Genomic DNA, 19,343 nt, shown 5'->3' with positions numbered 1-19,343 from the left:
CGGGTTGCAGCGGTAGCTAGCAACCTAGTAAGAGACGATCACGTCCAATGTTAAGAAATATAAAAACCCATAGTTCCTAACAGAGGAGTCAGATCAAAACAAAAAGTACACCATTAGAACCGCCATGTCCGAAACCCCTGTATAGGAAACTTTCTGTCCCTTGGCTTGAACAGCAAGGGAAATATATTGGCTTGAAAATCAAGCAAATTGACTTTTACCACGTTATTCTCCCCAAACGGGATATTTTTTTCTTTTTTCTTTCTTTTCCAGAGATAGCTTGGCACTGGAACATCGTAGAGGGTTGTTCAATAGCTCATTTTAAAGTAAATTAATTGGGTTAAAAACCTTTTGTAACTAAAATAAATTATTTCTAAAAGAGAATAAATTTTTCCACCAAAAACTGCATTTTCGATGTCTTTTCACACTCCAGTCTTTCAAACATTATACCAGCAGTAAGATTTGAACCCACGCCTCCGAAGAGACTGGTGGCTAACACCAGTGCCTTGGACCACTCGGCCAGGCTGCCTCTCATAAATAAATATATATGTGAATTTGGGTTGCAGCAGTAGCTAGCAACCTAGTAAGAGATGATCAGTCCAATGCTAAGAAATATAACAAAACTCCTAAAAATAGAGTCAGATCAAAACAAAAGTACATCATTAGAATTACCTTGTCTGAAACCCTACTAGATAAATAATGAATGTCATCATAGTTTTATATTAGAGCTATGACGTGAATAGAAAAACATGAAAATATATTGTTGTTTCTGAAGACGTCATGAAATAATATCATTGCTCTATGACGTCAACAAAATCATTACGCTGTGACGTCATAATTACTACTTAAGAACTACAAATATGAAAATGTTCTCATTCATAATTACATAATGGTTTCAATCAAGCAAGTCGCACGCAAGTTGAAAAAACAGTACTACACAAACAACAGAGATAGTATCTTGAAATCCGGGTTGCAGCGGTAGCTAGCAACCTAGTAAGAGACGATCACGTCCAATGTTAAGAAATATAAAACCCATAGTTCCTAACAAAGGAGTCAGATCAAAACAAAAAGTACACCATTAGAATCGCCTTGTCCGAAACCCCTGTATAGGAAACTTTCTGTCCCTTGGCTTGAACAGCAAGGGAAATATATTGGCTTGAAAATCAAGCAAATTGACTTTTACCACGTTATTCTCCCCAAACGGGATATTTTTTTCTTTTTTCTTTCTTTTCCAGAGATAGCTTGGCACTGGAACATCGTAGAGGGTTGTTCAATAGCTCATTTTAAAGGAAATTAATTGGGTTAAAAACCTTTTGTAACTAAAATAAATTATTTCTAAAAGAGAATAAATTTTTCCAATAAAAACTGTATGTTTGATGCAGTGACGTCATAATTACTATATAAGAAACGTCAAAACTGTAAATGGTCTCATTCATGAATTATAATAAAGAACGACCTCTTACCTATACTAAATTTTATACACAACTTAATTATAGTATAGGTTAGTAATTCAACAGACAGCATGGCACTGCAACATTGTAGAGAGTTGTTCAAAGGCTCATTTTGAAGGAAATTAATGGGGTTAAAAACCTTTTGTAATTAAAACATCGAAGCTGCTTGTATATATTCCGGACTGCAATGGTAGTTACATTAAAAGACAATCGTTGGAATAACAAACCATTGCATACATTGGACTTAGTTAGCTGCCAGATTTTTTTTGACCAGTTAGCTGCCAGAGTTGTCTCTTACTACTCCAGAGAAGTAAAAGCCGTAAGCTTTTTCCTGTTTGTAATCAGGGTTTTTATAATAAGACAAAAACAAAATCGTCGACTTGCAACCTTACTTTTGACACATCAGTTAAATCTTCATCAGACTTAAAAAATGTTTTGCTAGCATAAATCGATGAATTCAGTTGTATTTAGTCTATGCTACCCATAAAATTATAATAAAGAACGACCTCTTGCCTATACTAAATTTTATACGCAACTTAATTATAGTATAGGTTAGTAATTCAACAGATAGCATGGCACTGGAACATCGTAAAAAGTTGTTCAATGGCTAATTTTAAAGGAAATTAATAAGGTTAAAAACCTTTTGTAATTAAAACAAATCCGGGTTGTTTCTGGGTTGCAGCGGTAGCTAGCAACCTAGTAAGAGACGATCACGACCAATGTTAAGAAATATAAAAACCCATAGATCCTAACAAAGGAGTCAGATCAAAACAAAAAGGACAGCATTAGAACCGCCTTATCCGAAACCCCTGTATAGTAAACTTTCTGGCCCTTGGCTTGAACAGCAAGGGAAATATATTGGCTTGAAAATCAAGAAAAGTGGCAGCTACTACAACATACTGCCTAAACGGGATATTTTTTTTTCTTTTGTTCTTACAGTAAAGAACGATCGCTCAAGCATAGTAACTGATATATGGTGGTTACAGGGGTAGTTACTTGTGGTTCGTCTCTTACTATTTCAAAGAAGAAAAAGCCGTAGGCTTTTTCCTGTTTGTAATGATATAGCATAAAACGAATTCCAAGTTGTAACTGACGTCATCCTGGTTGTTATAGTAAAGAACGAACTCTTACCCCTAGTTACCTACTATGTCATGTCAAATTAGCTAATTCATTTCATCTAATTTTGTTTAAAAATAATTCCCACACCAGGATTCGAACCCAAGACAATTAATTGAAAGCCAACTACCCTAAACCACTAAACCAAATGAGATATATATAGAAAGCTAATTAATTGTTTTATGATCTCTTTTAGCATAAATTTCATCAGATATAGCTGAAACCTAGTAAAGAACAACCACGGCACATAATAACTATTTCCGGGTTGCAGCGGTATCTAGCAACCTAGTAAGAGACGATCACGTCCAATGTTAAGAAATATAAAAACCCCTAACTCCTAAAAAAAAGGAGTCAGATCAGAACAAAAATTACACCATTAGAACCGCCTTGTCCAAAACCCCTATAAAGGAAACTTACTGCTCTTTGGCTTGAATAACAAAGAAAATATATTGACTTGAAAATAAAGAAAATTGAGTTTACCACGTTATTATAATAAAGATCGAACTCTTCCCTATACTAACTTGCATACGCAACTTCACTATAGTTAAGATTACAGTATTTATATTATACATCATTATAAATTATAAAAGGTTCAAATGTTCGAAGATTATAGAGTTAAAAATTTTCCCACACCGGGAATCGAACCCGAGCCTGTTAAGTGAAAGTTAACTATCATAGCCACTAGACCATATGGAACCATAAAGAAGTATGATTTTAAGAGCCATATGCATATTATTACTTCACCATACCAATTATAATAAGGCCAAAACAAAATCGTCAACTTGCAACCTTACTTTTGACACATTAGTTAAATCTTCATCAGGCTTAAGAAATGTTTTGCTAGTTTTACATGAAAGAACGAACCTTAGCCCATAGTAGCAGAAATAAGAATATCTAGGTTGCATCGGTAGCTAGCAACCTATCACATAATAAGGGCTTAAGTGGTAGTCCGGGTTGCAGCGGTAGCTAGCAACCTAGTAAGAGACGATCACGTCCAATGTTAAGAAATATAAAAACCCTTAGTTCCTAACAGAGGAGTCAGATCAAAACAAAAAGTACACCATAAGAACCGCCTTGTCCGAAACCTCTATAAAGGAAACTTACCGCCCTTTGGCTTGAATAACAAAGAAAATATATTAGCTTGAAAATCAAGCAAATTGACTTTTACCACGTTATTCTCCACAAACGGGATATTTTTTTCTCTTTTCTTTTGTATCCAGAGATAGCTTGGTACTGGAACATCGTAGAGGGTTGTTCAATAGCTCATTTTAAAGGAAATTAATTGGGTTAAAAACCTTTTGTAACTAAAATAAATTATTTCTAAAAGAGATTATAATAAAGAACGACCTCTTGCCAATACTAAATTTTATACGCCACTTAATTATAGAATAGGTTAGTAATTCAACAGATAGCTTGGCACTGGAACAACGTAGAGAGTTGTTCAATGGCTCATTTTAAAGGAAATTAATTGGGTTAAAAATCTTTTGTAACTAAAATAAATTATTTCTAAAAGAGAATAAATTATTTCACTAAAAGCTGCATTTTTGATGTTTATAATAAAGAACGAACTCTTTACTTTAGTTACCTATGTCTTGTCAAATTAGCTAATTAATTTCACCATATTTTGTTTTAAAAATAATTCCCACACCGGGATTCGAACCCAAGCTAATTGGTTGAAAGCCAACTATCCTAAGCCACTAGACCATATGAGATACGTGTAGAAATTATAATAAAGAACGACCTCTTGCCTATACTAAATTATATAGGCCACTTAACTATAGTATAGGTTAGTAAATTTACATTAAAAGACGATCACTGAAATAACAAACCATTCCATACATTGGACTTGCTTGGCACTGGAACATTGTAGAGAGTTGTTCAATGGCTAATTTTTAACATATTTCATATTAAAGATTGATCAATGATTATATAAAGGACCGATATAGTTCATTGGACGATCACGTCCAATGTTAAGAAATATAAAAACCCATAGTTCCTAACAGAGGAGTCAGATCAAAACAAAAAGTACACCATTAGAACCGCCTTGTCTGAAACCCCTGTATAAGAAACTTTCTGTCCCTTGGCTTGATCAGCAAGGGAAATATATTGGCATGAAAATCAAGAAAATTGACTTTAACCACGTTATTCTCCCCAAACGGGATATTTTTTTCTCTTTTCTTTTTTTTTCTTTTCCACAGATAGCTTGGCACTGGAACATCGTAGAGGGTTGTTCAATAGCTCATTTTAAAGGAAATTAATTGGGTTAAAAATCTATAGTAACTAAAATAAATTATTTCCAAAAGAGAATAAATTTTTCCACCAAAAACTGCATTTTTGATGTCTTTTCACACTGCAGTCTTTCAAACATAATCGTATACCAGCGGTAAGATTTGAACCCACTCCTCCGAAGAGACTGGTGGCTAACACCAGTGTCTTGGACCACTCGGCCAGGCTGCCTCTCATAAATAAATATATATGTGAATTTGGGTTGCAGCAGTAGCTAGCAACCTAGTAAGAGACGATCAGTCCCATGCTAATCCGGGTTGCAGCGGTAGCTAGCAATCCGGGTTGCAGCGGTAGCTAGCAACCTAGTAAGAGACGATCACGTCCAATGTTAAGAAATATAAAAACCCATAGTTCCTAACAAAGGAGTCAGATCAAAACAAAAAGTACTGCAGTGGTAGCTAGCAACCTAGTAAGAGACGATCACGTCCAATGTTAAGAAATATAAAAACCCATAGTTCCTAACAAAGGAGTCAGATCAAAACAAAAAGTACACCATTAGAACCGCCTTGTCCGAAACCCCTGTATAGGAAACTTTCTTTCCCTTGGCTTGAACAGCAAGGGAAATATATTGACTTGAAAATCAAGAAAATTGACTTTAACCACGTTATTCTCCCCAAACGGGATATTTTTTTCTTTTTTCTTTTTTTTTCTCATACAGAAGTGAGGTGGTTATTTTGCTCTGAAGTACTTACCGGGCTGTTCGGGCTTAGGCTCAAAGTTCATTTTTTTTGTAATGACTTTCAGTCATTTTCTGCATGACAAAAAAAGATTCTAAGCTCTTGCAGACTTATCAGTATATTTAAATACTTGCAACTGCCTGCCCGAGTATTTCTGCAGCTTAATCCATGTGTAGGAATCTTAAGAAAATTGTCAGCAAATCCAAGAACTAGTGATCTGTCAGAGCAGTAAATGAATTGACTGAACATCCTTGAATGACTTGTTCAGTCAAGACTTGACTGAACATTGCATGAAACTTGTCGTCTAATACTGCGGAGGGATTGTTTTCACCAAATTATTGTTATTAATTGTATAAAAGTTTTTTCACAAACAGTAAACGACGAATTAAAAACTTTAAATGGTTATAATAAAGAACGAATATTTTACCGATTATCTACTAATAACCATATATGACGTAATAAGTGACATGACGTAATATCTAAAACCTATTGTGTACTAATAACCATATATGACTTAATGAGTGACGTGACGTAAAAATTGAAAAAATTAATTTTTATTTTATTTTCGTTTTTAGTTCAGAATCGCTAAAGTTATAAACTGCAAAAATATTTATGGTGTCTGAACAATAGTTTTAATCTTTTAATTTAGACTAGAAAAATACCTGAAAATTTAAAAATTAGTTTAATTTTTTGTTAGGTTCTTGATACTTGATACGTGACTTAAACATTCAACTAATGGTTACATAATGGTTTCAATCAAGCAAGATACACGCAAGTTAGAAAAATAGTACTACCAAAAAAACAGAGACAGCATCTTGAAAAGAGAAAAGCAAAGGTATTCAACCGACCAGGCGTATCGAGATGCAAAAATTGATAGTGACAAATAGCGTTATTATAATGATGTAGGTTATAGACCTGCGAAAATTGAGACAGCCAAACAAAAGATTAAGGAATGGCATGATAATGTTGAAGATTACAGAGAAGCAACAATTGAAACAGCCAAACAAAAGAGCAAGGAACGGTATGATAACGATATAGATTACCGAAACAAACATAAGAAAAAAGTTGCTACCAGAATAATGGGTAGATACTGGGGTGACAAAAGCTATAATGAAAAAATTAAATTCTCTGCGAGGTTGTACCGACAAACGCATAAGGACAAAGGGAAAAATTACATTCAGAAATACAAGAAGATGACAAAAATGCAGGCTGATCTTTGTAAATTGAGAAACATTTTACGCATGTTTTATCGGGATCACGAAAAGTATTCAAAATTACAGATTAAAATTCTCTTTGAAAGAGCGAATGCTGTTGAAAAGTCGGCTAGAAATGCTTTGGCAAAGCTTCATAGTAATATCCAAAAGAAATGTTGTTAGTTTAATGATTACAATAAAGAACGACACCTAGTCCATGTTAACTGAAACATAAATAGGGACTATATAATTTCCATCAGTATCATGGCTTACAATCCGGGTTGCAGCGGTATCCGGGTTGCAGCGGTAGCTAGCAACCTAGTAAGAGACGATCACGTCCAATGTTAAGAAATATAAAAACCCATAGTTCCTAACAAAGGAGTCAGATCAAAACAAAAAGTACACCATTAGAACCGCCTTGTCCGAAACCCCTGTATAGGAAACTTTCTGTCCCTTGGCTTGAACAGCAAGGGAAATATATTGGCTTGAAAATCAAGAAAATTGACTTTAACCACGTTATTCTCCCCAAACGGGATATTTTTTCTTTTTTCTTTTTTTTTTCTTTTCCACAGATAGCTTGGCACTGGAACATCGTAGAGGGTTGTTCAATAGCTCATTTTAAAGTAAATTAATTGGGTTAAAAACCTTTTGTAACTAAAATAAATTATTTCTAAAAGAGAATAAATTTTTCCACCAAAAACTGCATTTTCGATGTCTTTTCACACTCCAGTCTTTCAAACATAATCGTATACCAGCGGTAAGATTTGAACCCACGCCTCCGAAGAGACTGGTGGCTAACACCAGTGCCTTGGACCACTCGGCCAGGCTGCCTCTCATAAATAAATATATATGTGAATTTGGGTTGCAGCAGTAGCTAGCAACCTAGTAAGAGATGATCAGTCCAATGCTAAGAAATATAACAAGACTCCTAAAAATAGAGTCAGATCAAAACAAAAGTACATCATTAGAATTACCTTGTCTGAAACCCTACTAGATAAATAATGAATGTCATCATAGTTTCATATTAGAGCTATGACGTGAATAGAAAAACATGAAATTATATTGTTGTTTCTGAAGACGTCATGAAATAATATCATTGCTCTATGACGTCAACAAAATCATTACGCTGTGACGTCATAATTACTACTTAAGAACTACAAAGATGAAAATGTTCTCATTCATAATTACATAATGGTTTCAATCAAGCAAGTCGCACGCAAGTTGAAAAAACAGTACTACACAAACAACAGAGATAGTATCTTGAAAAGAGAAAAGCAAAAATATTCAACCGACCAGGCGCATCGAGAAGTAAAAATTGAGAGAGCAAAACAAAGGTATTCAACCGACCAGGCGTATCGAGAAGTAATAATTGAGAGAGCAAAACAAAGCAAATCAAACGAACAGGCGTATCGAGAAGTAATAATTGAGAGAGCAAAACAAAGGTATTCAACCGACCAGGCGTATCGAGAAGTAATAATTGAGAGAGCAAAACAAAGGTATTCAACCGACCAGGCGTATCGAGAAGTAATAATTGAGAGAGCAAAACAAAACAGCAAGATGTGTTATCACAATGATGAAGATTATAGACATGCAAAAATTGAGACAGCCAAACAAAAGATCAAGGAGAGTTATCACAATGTTACAATAAGGAACGAACTTATAACCCATAGTAACTTAAGTATTAAATCAAACGGTTTGTTGTCATAGTAAAGAGCTGTGTAATGGCTCATTTTAAAGGAAACTGCTGTATATAGAAACCTTTTGTAATTAACAAAATTAATTATTATTATATAATAAAGATCAAACTCTTCCCTATACTAACTTGCATACGCAACTTCACTATAGTTAAGATTACAGTATTTATATGAAATAACAAACCATTCCATACATTGGACTTAGTTAGCTACTTGATTGTTTGAGTTTCGTCTCTTACTATTTAAAAGAAGAAAAAGCCGTAGGCTTTTTACTGTTTGTATTTTTAGTTAAAAAACGAACTCAAGTCCAAAGAAACTGAACACTGTGGTTCATTCATATTATCTTCATTATTTTAGCTAGAATGTAAATAAACAAGTTTCTATTTTAAAATTTATACATAAAGGATCGATCTGAAAATTAGTAAATGACAAACAACAGCATGTAATTGAATATCTTAGTTGCCTGATTTTCTGTGGTTTTTTAATTTAAAACACGAGACAGAGTATAGTTGAAAACAAAGGTGGTAAAAAATTCCTTCGACCTGGATTACAATAAAGAGCGAACTTTGACCTATAGTAACTGAAAGGCGTGTATGGGTGTGTGTTAACTGAAACTAGAATAATTACTGAAAATATTAAATAAATCAATAATATTTAGCTGTAAACTGCAAAAATATTAATGGTGTTTGAGCAATAATTTTAATTTTTTAATTCAAACAAAAAAACTACCTAAAAATTTTAAAATTAGTTTGGTTTTCCTTTTGCTTCAAGTGACTCGTTACGTCACTTTGTGGGGTGAAAAAAAATAAATTATTTTTCACGTTGATTTAATTGTTGCTGCTTATAAAGATTACGAAGACGCAAAGAATAGCTGGAGAAAATACGACAGACTCCGGAATGCAAACCTAATGGCTGTAGAAATACAACAGACAGCTAAACTAAAAATATACGAGTAGCAAGAGACTCAAAGGCAAGAAGAATTGATAAGCCTTAGAAACAATATCCGGGTTGCAGCGGTAGCTAGCAACCTAGTAAGAGACGATCATGTCCAATGTTATCCAGGTTGCAGTGGTAGCGATCAACCTAGTAAGAGACGATCACGTCCAATGTTAAGATATATAAAAGCCCATAGCTCCTAAAAAAGGAGTCAGATCAAAACAAAAAGTACACCATTAGAACCGCCTTGTCCGAAACCCCTGTATAGGAAACTTCTGTCCCTTGGCTTGAACAGCAAGGGAAATATATTGGCTTGAAAATCAAGAAAATTGACTTTAACCACGTTATTCTCCCCAAAAGGGATATTTTTTTCTTTTTTTTTGTATCCAGAGATAGCTTGGCACTGGAACATCGTAGAGGGTTGTTCAATAGCTCATTTTAAAGGAAATTAATTGGGTTAAAAATCTATAGTAACTAAAATAAATTATTTCTAAAAGAGAATAAATTTTTCCAATAAAAACTGTATTTTTGATGCAGTGACGTCATAATTACTATATAAGATTCTCTTTTCTTTGTTTCCAGTATAATAAAGATCAAACTCTTCCCTATACTAACTTGCATACGCAACTTTACTATAGTTAAGATTACAGTATTTTTATAATTTTCTTTACATTAAAAGACGATCACTGAAATAACAAACCATTCCATACATTGGACTTAGTTAGCTACTTGATTGTTTGAGTTTCGTCTCTTACTATTTAAAAGAAGAAAAAGCCGTAGGCTTTTTCCTGTTTGTATTTATCCGGGTTGCAGCGGTAGCTAGCAACCTAGTAAGAGACGATCACGTCCAATGTTAAGAAATATAAAAACACATAGCTCCTAAAAAAGGAGACAGATCAAAACAAAAAGTACACCATTAGAACCGCCTGGTCCAAAACCCCTTTATAGGAAACTTTCTGTCCCTTGGCTTGAACAGCAAGGAAGATATATTGGCTTGAAAATCAAGAAAATTGACTTTAACCACGTTATTCTCCCCAAAAGGGATATTTTTTTCTTTTTTTTTTGTATACAGAGATAGCTTTGCACTGGAACATCGTAGAGGGTTGTTCAATATCTCATTTTAAAGGAAATTAATTGGGTTAAAAATCTATAGTAACTAAAATAAATTATTTCTAAAAGAGAATAAATTTTTCCAATAAAAACTGTATTTTTGATGCAGTGACGTCATAATTACTATATAAGATTCTCTTTTCTTTGTTTCCAGTATAATAAAGATCAAACTCTTCCCTATACTAACTTGCATACGCAACTTTACTATAGTTAAGATTACAGTATTTTTATAATTTTTTTTACATTAAAAGACGATCACTGAAATAACAAACCATTCCATACATTGGACTTAGTTAGCTACTTGATTGTTTGAGTTTTGTCTCTTACTATTTCAAAGAAGAAAAAGCCATAGGCTTTTTCCTGTTTGTATTTATATCCGGGTTGCAGCGGTAGCTAGCAACCTAGTAAGAGACGATCACCTCCAATGTTAAGAAATATAAAACCCCCCAACTCTTAAAAAAAGAGTCAGATCAAAACAAAAAGTACACCATGAGAACCGCCTTGTCCGAATCCTCTATAAAGGAAACTTACCGCCCTTTGGCTTGAATAACAAAGAAAATATATTGGCTTGAAAATCAAGAAAATTGACTTTTACCACGTTATTCTCCACAAACGGGATATTTTTTTCTTTCCGCTTTTTCTTTCTGCTCAGCTAGCTGGGCACTGGAAAATCATAGAGAGCTGTATAATAGCTCATTTTAAAGGAAATTGCAACATCTAGTCACTTTTGTATTTAAAAATAAAATACTTTTTAAAGTAGAATCAATTTTGTCAAAAAAATTGCATTTTTGATGTATTTTCATACTGCAGTCTTTTCAAAGATATTTGAATTTTGAAGCAATAAAACAGTCCATGTAATGAACTCTATAGTAATAATAGCTACTTGTCTCAATAGTAACCGAAACTCCTGGAACCAAAATTTTCTTTTTTGGCTTAATCGCTAAAATTATTATGTAAACTGCAAAAATATTTATGATGCCTAATCAGTAATAGTAATTTTTTAATTTAAACAACAAAAATACATGAAAATTCTAAAATTAGTTTTGCTTTTTGTCTCCTGGAAGAAATTTTTTTTTCATCTCAGTTCAAATTTATTATTGTATCCTGTAACCCGTAAAGTACATATCTCCATATTATTGTCTCATAATTGCAATTATTTTAGTTTTCAGTCAATAATCAATAAACTTATTATTTAAAATTAAAAAATATTTATTGTGTCTAACCAATAATACTAATTTTTTAATTAAAAAAAGATAAAAAAATTAAAATTTTAAAATTAGTTTTGTTTTATGCTAGGTTTTAGATACTCGACACGGGATTTTGTGTGCTTAATAATTTTAAAAAAAGAAAGAAAAAAAGGAAAAAAAGAAAGAATAACCAAAAACAATATCAAAATAGAACAATCCAAATTTCTACTAATAGAAAACTTTACTACACAAAAAATAAAGCTAACATCCTGAAATATAAGAAAAGTTTATTTAAAAGAGATAAAAATGCCACCAAACGCAATAAAGCTCGAGCACGCGTAAGGATTGCTACTAAGATGTCTTGTGATCCAGGATTTAAGAAAATGAAATATGACAGAGCAAAACAGAGGTATCTTACGGATCAGGGGTATCGAGAAGGGAAAATTGAGACAGCGAAACAAAAGAGCAAGGAACGGTATGATAACGATATAGATTACCGAAACAAACATAAGAAAAAAGTTGCTACCAGAATAATGGGTAGATACTGGGGTGACAAAAGCTATAATGAAAAAATTAAATTCTCTGCGAGGTTGTACCGAAGAACGCATAAGGACAAAGGGAAAAATTACATTCAGAAATACAAGAAGATGGCAAAAATGCAGGCTGATCTTTGTAAATTGAGAAACATTTTACGCATGTTTTATCGGGATCACGAAAAGTATTCGAAATTACAGATTAAAATTCTCTTTGAAAGAGCGGATGCTGTTGAAAAGTCGGCTAGAAATGCTTTGGCAAAGCTTCATGGCAATATCCAAAAGAAATGTTGTCAGTTTAACGAAAAGCTTCCAAGGTATGGATTGGCAACTGCGGAACAGTTTATAGATGCAATGGAAAATGTTCGACAACACAGTGAATATACGGAGGCGTACTTCTTAGAAAATTCGTATATTAATTTTGGAAGGAGCAATTGCAGTTTATGTAGCAGCAATAAAAATATATATACAAGCATACCTATCAACAGCGAAGGAAAAGCAATGTTTTTCAATTATGGCGAAAACGAGCCTGTTAGGGTTATTAGTAAATGTGTTTGTAAGACTAATGATTTAGAACAAATTCCTGGAACACCGACTCAAGAAAAAAGCATTTCTAACTGTGTTTTAAACAGTTCGTTTAGTTCTACTGAATATTTGGCAAAAAATTCTCTGTGTAGTAGAACACACTGTCCTGAAAAGTACGAGACAACTATTGAAAAATGCTCTAAAACTAGATCTGACAAGGAAATTATGATGGCTGAAGTCACCTATAACAATCTGAGTAAAAATTCAAAACCAAAAATTGGGCAGCAGGTTACTTGGCAATGTCACCCTGATATCTGCAAGCTCTATCCGACGGATATTGAATTATTACAATAAGGAACGAACTGTAACCCATAGTAACTTAAGAGATGGTCATAATAAAGAGCTGTGTAATGGCTCATTTTAAAGGAATCCGGGTTGCAGCGGTAGCTAGAAACCTAGTAAGAGAAGATCACGTCCAATGTTAAGAAATATAAAATCCGGGTTGCAGCGGTAGCTAGCAACCTAGTAAGAGACGATCACGTCCAATGTTAAGAAATATAAAAACCCACAGCTCCTAAAAAAGGGGTCAGATCAAAACAAAAAGTAACCATTAGAACCGCCTTATCCGAAACCCCTGTATAGTAAACTTTCTGTCCCTTGGCTTGAATAGCAAGGGAAATATATTGGCTTAAAAATCAAGAAAAGTGGCAGCTACTACAACATTCTGCCTAAAAGGGATATTTTTTTTTTCTTTTTTCTTGTTTTCCAGAGATAGCTTGGCACTGGAACATCGTAGAGAGTTGTTCAATAGCTAATTTTAAATAAAATTAATTGGATTAAAAATCTATAGTAATTAAAATAATTTATTTTTAAAAGAGAATAAATTTTTCCACCAAAAACTGCATTTTTGATGTCTTTTCACACTGCAGTCTTTCAAACATAATCGTATACCAGCGGTAAGATTTGAACCCACGCCTCCGAAGAGACTGGTGGCGAGCACCAGTGCCTTGGACCACTCGGCCAGGCTGCCTCTCATATCCGGGTTGCAGTGGTAGCTAGCAACCTAGTAAGAGACGATCACGTTCAATGTTAAGAAATATAAAAACCCATAGTTCCTAACAAAGGAGTCAGATCAAAACAAAAAGTACACCTTTAGAACCGCCTTGTCCGAAACCCCTGTATATGAAACTTTCTGTCCCTTGGCTTGAACAGCAAGGGAAATATATTGGCTTGAAAATCAAGAAAAGTGGCAGCTACTACAACATTCTGCCTAAATGAGATATTTTTTTCTTTTTTTTCTTTTTTCTTTTCCATAGATAGCTTGGCACTTGAACATCGTAGATGGTTGTTCAATAGCTCATTTTAAAGGAAATTAATTGGGTTAAAAATCTATAGTAACTAAAATAAATTATTTCTAAATACAGTAAAGAACGAACCTTAGCCCATAGTAGCAGAAATAAGAATATCTAAGTTGCAGCGGTAGCTAGCAACCTATTAATTACATAATCCGGGTTGCAGTGGTAGCTAGCAACCTAGTACGAAACGCCAAATTAAAAGATGATCATTAGAAGAACAAACCATTGCCTATATTGGACTTAGTTAGCTGCCTGATTCTTTGAGGTTCGTCTCTTACTATTCCAAAGAAGAAAAAGCCTTAGGCTTTTTCCTTTTTGTAATAATACATTAAAAGATAACCATATGTGACGTAATAAGTGAATGCAATATTTATACACGTTCTTTCGACAATATGGCATTAAATCCGGGTTGCAGCGGTAGCTAGCAACCTAGTAAGAGACGATCACGTCCAATGTTAAGAAATATAAAAACCCATAGCTCCTAAAAAAGGAGTCAGATTAAAATAAAAAGTACACCATTAGAACCGCCTTGTCCGAAACCCCTGTATAGTAAACTTTCTGTACCTTGGCTTGAACAGCAAGGGAAATATATTGGCTTGAAAATCAAGAAAATTGACTTTAACCACGTTAGTCTTCCCAAACGGGATATTTTTTTTTCTTTTTTTGTATCCAGAGATAGCTTGGCACTGGAACATCGTAGAGGGTTGTTCAATAGCTCATTTTAAAGGAAATTAATTGGGTTAAAAATCTATAGTAACTAAAATAAATTATTTCTTAAAGAGAATAAATTTTTCCAATAAAAACTGTATTTTTGATGCAGTGACGTCATAATTACTATATAAGAATAATTAGAATAATGGTTAGATCAAAGCAGGCTATACGCAAGTTGAAAAAAGAGTACTACACAAACAACAGAGATAGTAACTTGAAAAGAAAAAAGCAAAGGTATTCAACCGACCAGGTGTATCGAGAAGTAATAATTGAGAGAGCAAAACAAAGGTATTCAACCGACCAGGCGTATCGAGAAGTATTACAGAAAAGAACGAACTCTTGCCTATACTAACTTGTATATAAAACTCAACTATACTATAGGCTTGCACAGTAATATTTAAAGTCAATATAGTAAAAATTCCCTATAACGGGGAATTGAACCCGGGTTATAATAGCAAACAAACTCTAGCCCATAGTAAATTAATCCGGGTTGCAGTGGTAGCTAGCAATCCGAGTTGCAGCGGTAGCTAGCAACATAGTAAAAGACGATCACGTCCCATAGTCAAAACAATGGGGTGTTTAAAAAGAAAATTAATTAAAAAGAATTTACTTTTTAAAGTAGAATCAATTTTTACAGAAAAACTGCATTTTCATGCACAAGCTGCAGAAATGACGTCATATTCGTGAGTTGTTACCATGTGACGTAATATGTGAATGTAATATTTATGCAAGTCTATCTTTTGACAAGATAATATAAGACATAGAGAATGGATCAATATAGGTAATTATATATGGGTACTATTTAAGTTTCAGTGGATATAGCTGAAACCTAGTAAAGAACAAAACGTGCCACATAGTAACTAAAAGTTAAGATCGATATATCCATTATGATGCACCAAATTTGTCGTTTGACAAAAAAAACAGAATAAAAACACAATTCAAGATATTGATACTTTGACTTAAGATATTTTCCGGGTTGCAGCGGTAGCTAGCAACCTAGTAAGAGACGATAACGCCCCATAGTAAAAATCAACCCTCCAATAGAAAAAACGAACTGTTGGGTCACAATTTAAAGATTCCTTAACTCAATTAATGGATAGCCTGGATAGCACCTGTCTACAGTATATAAGATACCACAAACTGAACGATAGTAAGGTGGCGTTCTATTTTTATCCCCATAGAGTTGTGCAGCAGCTAAGAGTACTAGGTATTATTGAGACAGTGCGTGTTTCTGCAGCTAAATTATCGTCCCGAATTTCCAATATCAGTTTGTAAATCAATACTATCAGCTTGCTATAGGTCTTCGGAAGGCTGAGCTAATTAAAAAATGTGAAAATGTTTTACTTAATCTGAGTCACGGTTTTGATGTGTGTAAGTTTAAACAGACATAAGTATTTTGTCTTGCAGGAAAGATTGCGCAATTGATTATAATTAAGAACGAACATAAAGTTATTATAAAAGGCACTTAGATATTGTTACATGTTTAACAGAGCGAGGAGGATTTTGTACAAGAATTATCTGAGTGATCTAGTAAAGAGTTAAGGATATCTTTCAAGCAAATACTATAATAGATTAGATTAAAAGTTTAGCAGACAGCCAAGACAGAGCGAAAAAGCAAACCTAAATATGAATGTATCCTATAGCGTATGAATAATACAGTATATGGATTTGCCATTGTTGAAAAAATCTAGTTTGTTGTTTGGCAGTTTTGTTTCTATTATAAAAAAAAACTAATTATTATTGTAGTAGAATTGAAAAAACTGGCTAGTATCTTATACTGCACACTAGCAAAAATCGTCATTTTTTCATAATTGTATAAAATTCATATATAATAAAAACTGTTTTTTTGTTTGTGAATAAGGAAACCTAAATATATATAAGCCTGTATCTGTTTTGCTATAGTACGAGTATTTGAAATTTTAGCCCAATCTTGTCTTCACCTCTGTGGTTGTGGGTGTTTTTAGTACACAACAAGCTACACCTAAATAATAAAATAGTTGTATTTTTAACAGGCCAGTGGGTCCTGAAGCTTTTGGTAAAAAGGGTTTTGAGTAATGCTTAAAAAACAGTTTATGTTCTGATCATTTGCATGTACGAAGAAGCCCAATGGAGCAGCTAATCCTTCTTTAATGTAGATGTGCATGAAATTCAAAATAAAATTAAATACCTAGCCATTATTGAAATGAACCTTTGAGGACTGATTTTACCTCAAGCCAAAGAGTTTTGTATAACATAAAAAATTACTTTAGTATAAGATCAGCAAAAATCAGAATTTAACTAAAGCGCCCCACTTTCTTGTTTTAAACGTATTTGTAGTCAAAATCTTAAGGGAACCCATAAATATTATTAAAATTTTGAGCAAGTTGGGTCCAGACCTAATACATTGGTGTATTTAGGGAATATAAAAAGCGCGGCATCCTCTCTTAAGCACAACATGTCGAGTGATCAAGGGAGAAACTGGCGAACAGATAACAGATTTATATCAAAAATTAAAGGAGATCTAAAATGCTAATGGCTCTGACATTAAAAACGGAAAAATTGTTTAATTTGACCGAAAAATCGAAATGGCCGAAAATTTCTGACATAATGACGTATTCTTAAGGTATTCTTAGGGAAATCGGCTAATTATTTTAGTGGGAAGATTAATTTCCATGGCCCCTGTGTGTGTTTATATTGAACGTGACTGGGTGCTAGTAGCTGTTCATTTTGGTCAAACCTCCCTACTTCCCAAATTTTTTGATAGGACATTGGTTTAACACGAACAAAACAAATGGAAATGAGTTTAGATAGAAGCTAAAACTTGTATTAATGATGACCTTGTTCTACTTTCAGAATTATTAATTAGCTAAAAGAACTACTTTTGGGAAAAGAACAAAAGAATCCGTTCCAACTTTCAGATTTATCGCTTCTAAATCACCTGACAATGACTTACCTTTGAAATAGTCGGCGTTCGGAACTTTGGTGAATTAATTGGATGACAAACAGCGATATATCTGTCTGCAGACATAATGGCCAGGAGAAATGAACTGGCAAACTGACTTATGGATGTTTGTGTCATATAAACTTTGCACATCACATAGCCAAGAGGCCATCCATCAGAAAACATGGCCGCCAAAAGAAATGGAATTCCTAAAATGATAACACATCAAAAACTAATTAGACCATACAACATAAAACCACCAGGCGATCAAAACGAACATGCAGGGTAGATTAACAAAAATATTTTCAGAGGATTTAACAAATAGGCGATGTTCAGGGATTCCTTCTAAAAGAATACTTGCATAGAATTCATAAAATTTGTGTGGCCCTTTGGGATAGGACCAAATGATCCACAACAGATAAAGGAGAGTAATTACTGTAACATGATCTGAAACAAAATAGTAAGACAGATTGGACAGAAGAGATTCCAAAAAAGTCAAATATTTCTTCCTTTATTTCCATTGCAAGAGACATATTCTTGAATGACGTGGTAAAAGCCTGATTTATATGCACTAACAAACAATTGCCGTCATGCTCAGATGTGAAGCTATGGCCGTCATGCCCCTTGTAAACAGATATGAAGCTATGAATATTTTCTCTGTAATTTATTCTGTTTGACAAAGTTTACCTGCCTTTTTTTGCCAGGTTTACAAATTGTTGATCCCTGGAAAAATTTTCCTTAAACGAAAAATGAGAGCAAATCAAGCCACTTCAAATAAATTTGTCGCTTTTTCAGACAAGGGGGATCAAGCATTTTCTTGAGGATTCAAGACTGTCTAAATAAAACTTTTGTATACCCCTGCAAACAAATTTTCTTGTCCTATATTGCAAAATTGAGCATTTTCCGATAATTGGTATGTCCTTTTGAGCCTCCCTTTAAATGGCATCCGTGTGTGAAATATAAATCTTATTTAAACCATTATTCAACCTTTGCACAACAATATTTGAGAAAGCCGCTTTATATTAAACAAAATGAAAATTCTAGAAATGCAGAAACTAAGCACGATATGCTTTACTAAGAAATATAATAAAACAAAATTTAAAATACGATAATCGCTGACAAACACAAATCACAGAAACATATAAAACACGAAAATAACAGTTATAAAAGTTCTAGGAATGAATGATGTACGAGAAAATAATACATATTTACTTAGTGGTTATGACTCGTATACTCCTCTGAACATATTTTTCAACGCTTGTAATGTCAGCATTACCGCTACCCCTGAAGATATTTATTGTTCTTCTTCCTATCTATAGTGATCCAAATAATTTTACTCCCTTAATATGGGAGACATATATCATGATTTACAAGATTCCAAGATATTCTGAAATATTGCACAATTGCGACTTGCATCTTAAAAGTGATTAACCCTAGAAGGGTAAGCTTTCGTAAATTTTACGACGCAAAAACACTTTTTCGCGGTTGCCATGGAAACGGATGCATTGCGCGAACTGACCTCCCCGATATGCTAATATTATGACTAGCCAGTTCTTGTGCCGTCACCGAGGTTTTATTATCTGAACCGGGTGGGGAGGTATTAAGGGTGAGTAGCAAAATTTACGAAAGCTTACCATCTACGTAACTTGTTC

At 33.7% G+C, this 19,343-nt stretch overlaps 1 protein-coding gene across 1 annotated transcript in view; it reads right to left on the bottom strand.

Annotated features, from left to right (window-relative positions):
- LOC148953187 (somatostatin-like receptor F_48D10.1) overlaps window positions 1-17,901 on the bottom strand; it is a gene marked incomplete at its 5' end in the record, with an annotated part of 65,821 nt that extends 47,920 nt beyond the window's left edge. Inside the window, one exon of the mRNA XM_089087565.1 lies at window positions 17,704-17,901. Within this exon, the coding sequence (XP_088943691.1) occupies window positions 17,704-17,901 (198 nt within the window). The remainder of the gene's footprint in view (window positions 1-17,703) is intronic.
- Window positions 17,902-19,343: the final 1,442 nt, after the last annotated feature.

This window comes from Artemia sp. Qi Xiang Cuo, chromosome 4 (genome assembly GCF_049724085.1).
Source record: "Artemia sp. Qi Xiang Cuo chromosome 4, ASM4972408v1, whole genome shotgun sequence".
Taxonomy (NCBI): domain Eukaryota; kingdom Metazoa; phylum Arthropoda; class Branchiopoda; order Anostraca; family Artemiidae; genus Artemia; species Artemia sp. Qi Xiang Cuo.
Note: the sequence above shows the minus strand (reverse complement) of the source record. Positions and strands in the feature narration are given on the sequence as shown.